At 54.8% G+C, this 1,243-nt stretch overlaps 1 protein-coding gene across 1 annotated transcript; it reads right to left on the bottom strand.

Annotated features, from left to right (window-relative positions):
- Positions 1–60: 60 nt before the first annotated feature.
- LOC109954090 (thyroglobulin-like) lies at positions 61–1,129 on the bottom strand (the record flags this gene model as incomplete). Its single annotated transcript, XM_020589509.1, has 2 exons — positions 61–445; positions 624–1,129. Coding segments are annotated over 2 exons (891 nt in total), but the record flags the coding sequence as incomplete, so codon positions are not given.
- Between the last annotated feature and the right edge of the window lie 114 nt (positions 1,130–1,243).

Below are 1,243 nucleotides of genomic sequence, written 5' to 3'. Positions count from 1 at the left end.
TTTCATGCACACAGCACTGACACCTCAGTGGCAGCCTGTTTATCACTGGTGATGTCTTACAGGTGATTGCGCCCCCTACTGGCCCAACAGTCATGGTGTTTCCCTCAGCATCCACACAGAAGCAGCGTGATCCAACACATTGAAGAGGCAGGAAGTCTCCATCCTCAGAACATGCTGGGATGTGGATTTCAGCACCGGCAGCCATGTTTGATTTCACCTTCAGGGCCATCGCTCGCTCCCTCTCACAGTGGGATGGACAGCGAGGCCGACGGCCAACAGCCCGCGACCCTGAGACCTCCTGACCGTGAGGGTTGACACACCAACACTCTCCACTCTGACACTGAACCTCCTGGAAACCACCACTGGATGTGCAGCTGGGAACAAAGATGGCTGCTGCATCATCCTTGTCCTCACTGGAGCAGGAACGCAGCAGAGGAATCAGGACCTGGAAACAACAGAGGGGGCTGACAAAAGTGTTCTCTACAGCTGAAGTTGAAATATGAGCAAATGAAAAGCCTCAATAAACTCAACCAGAAGCCGTGAATGAAAAGGCATCCTACATTATGAAAAAGCAGTGAGGTGCGTGTTTGTTTTCTGGTGCTGGAGGACATGCTGTTTCTGACCTGTCCCAGTGACGCCGAGCTACTGAGCCCCACCAGTGTGTGCTGGAGGGCGGAGAGGAAGGCAGGGTCCTCCAGAGCCCTGCTGACAGACTGGACCAGGTCCTGGTACCTCTGGAGGCTGATGGTGACACTCTGAGAGGAGAGCCGGTCCAGACCCAGAGCTCCTTGAGCCCCCACTGCCCCACTCAGGTTAAAGGAGGCAGCGTTCTTCAGAAACTTCCCTCCAAACAGGTCCTCCTGGAGGCGACGGGGGGAGGAGCGAGCCAGTGCCTGCAGAGCCCCGCCCACTGAGGGGAAGAGACCCTGGAGGACTTCGACCAGGTGAGTCAGGAAGAAGGTTGGATCTGCCTCAACTGGAAGGAGGTCCCTGAGAGGCTGGAGGAGGGAGAGACAGGAGGCCTGGGATCTATCAGAGGAGGCCTCAAAGAGAGGAGGATCAACGGGCCCAGAGAAGAGCCGGGACAGAGCCAGACGACGCTGAGACAGACAGTCTGCAAAACCTGAACCTGAAAGGGGAGAAGGAGGGGATGAGTAAAGAAAAGAGATGACAAAACAAAAATACGTGATAAAATGCATAGACAAGAAACAAGATGAGATGACTGAGAACTGACAGGATGATG

Source organism: Monopterus albus, unplaced genomic scaffold (assembly GCF_001952655.1).
Source record: "Monopterus albus unplaced genomic scaffold, M_albus_1.0 scaffold3135.1, whole genome shotgun sequence".
In the NCBI taxonomy this organism is placed as follows: domain Eukaryota; kingdom Metazoa; phylum Chordata; class Actinopteri; order Synbranchiformes; family Synbranchidae; genus Monopterus; species Monopterus albus.
The sequence above is the reverse complement of the archived record's forward strand: the minus strand, read 5'-3'. Positions and strand labels throughout refer to the sequence as shown.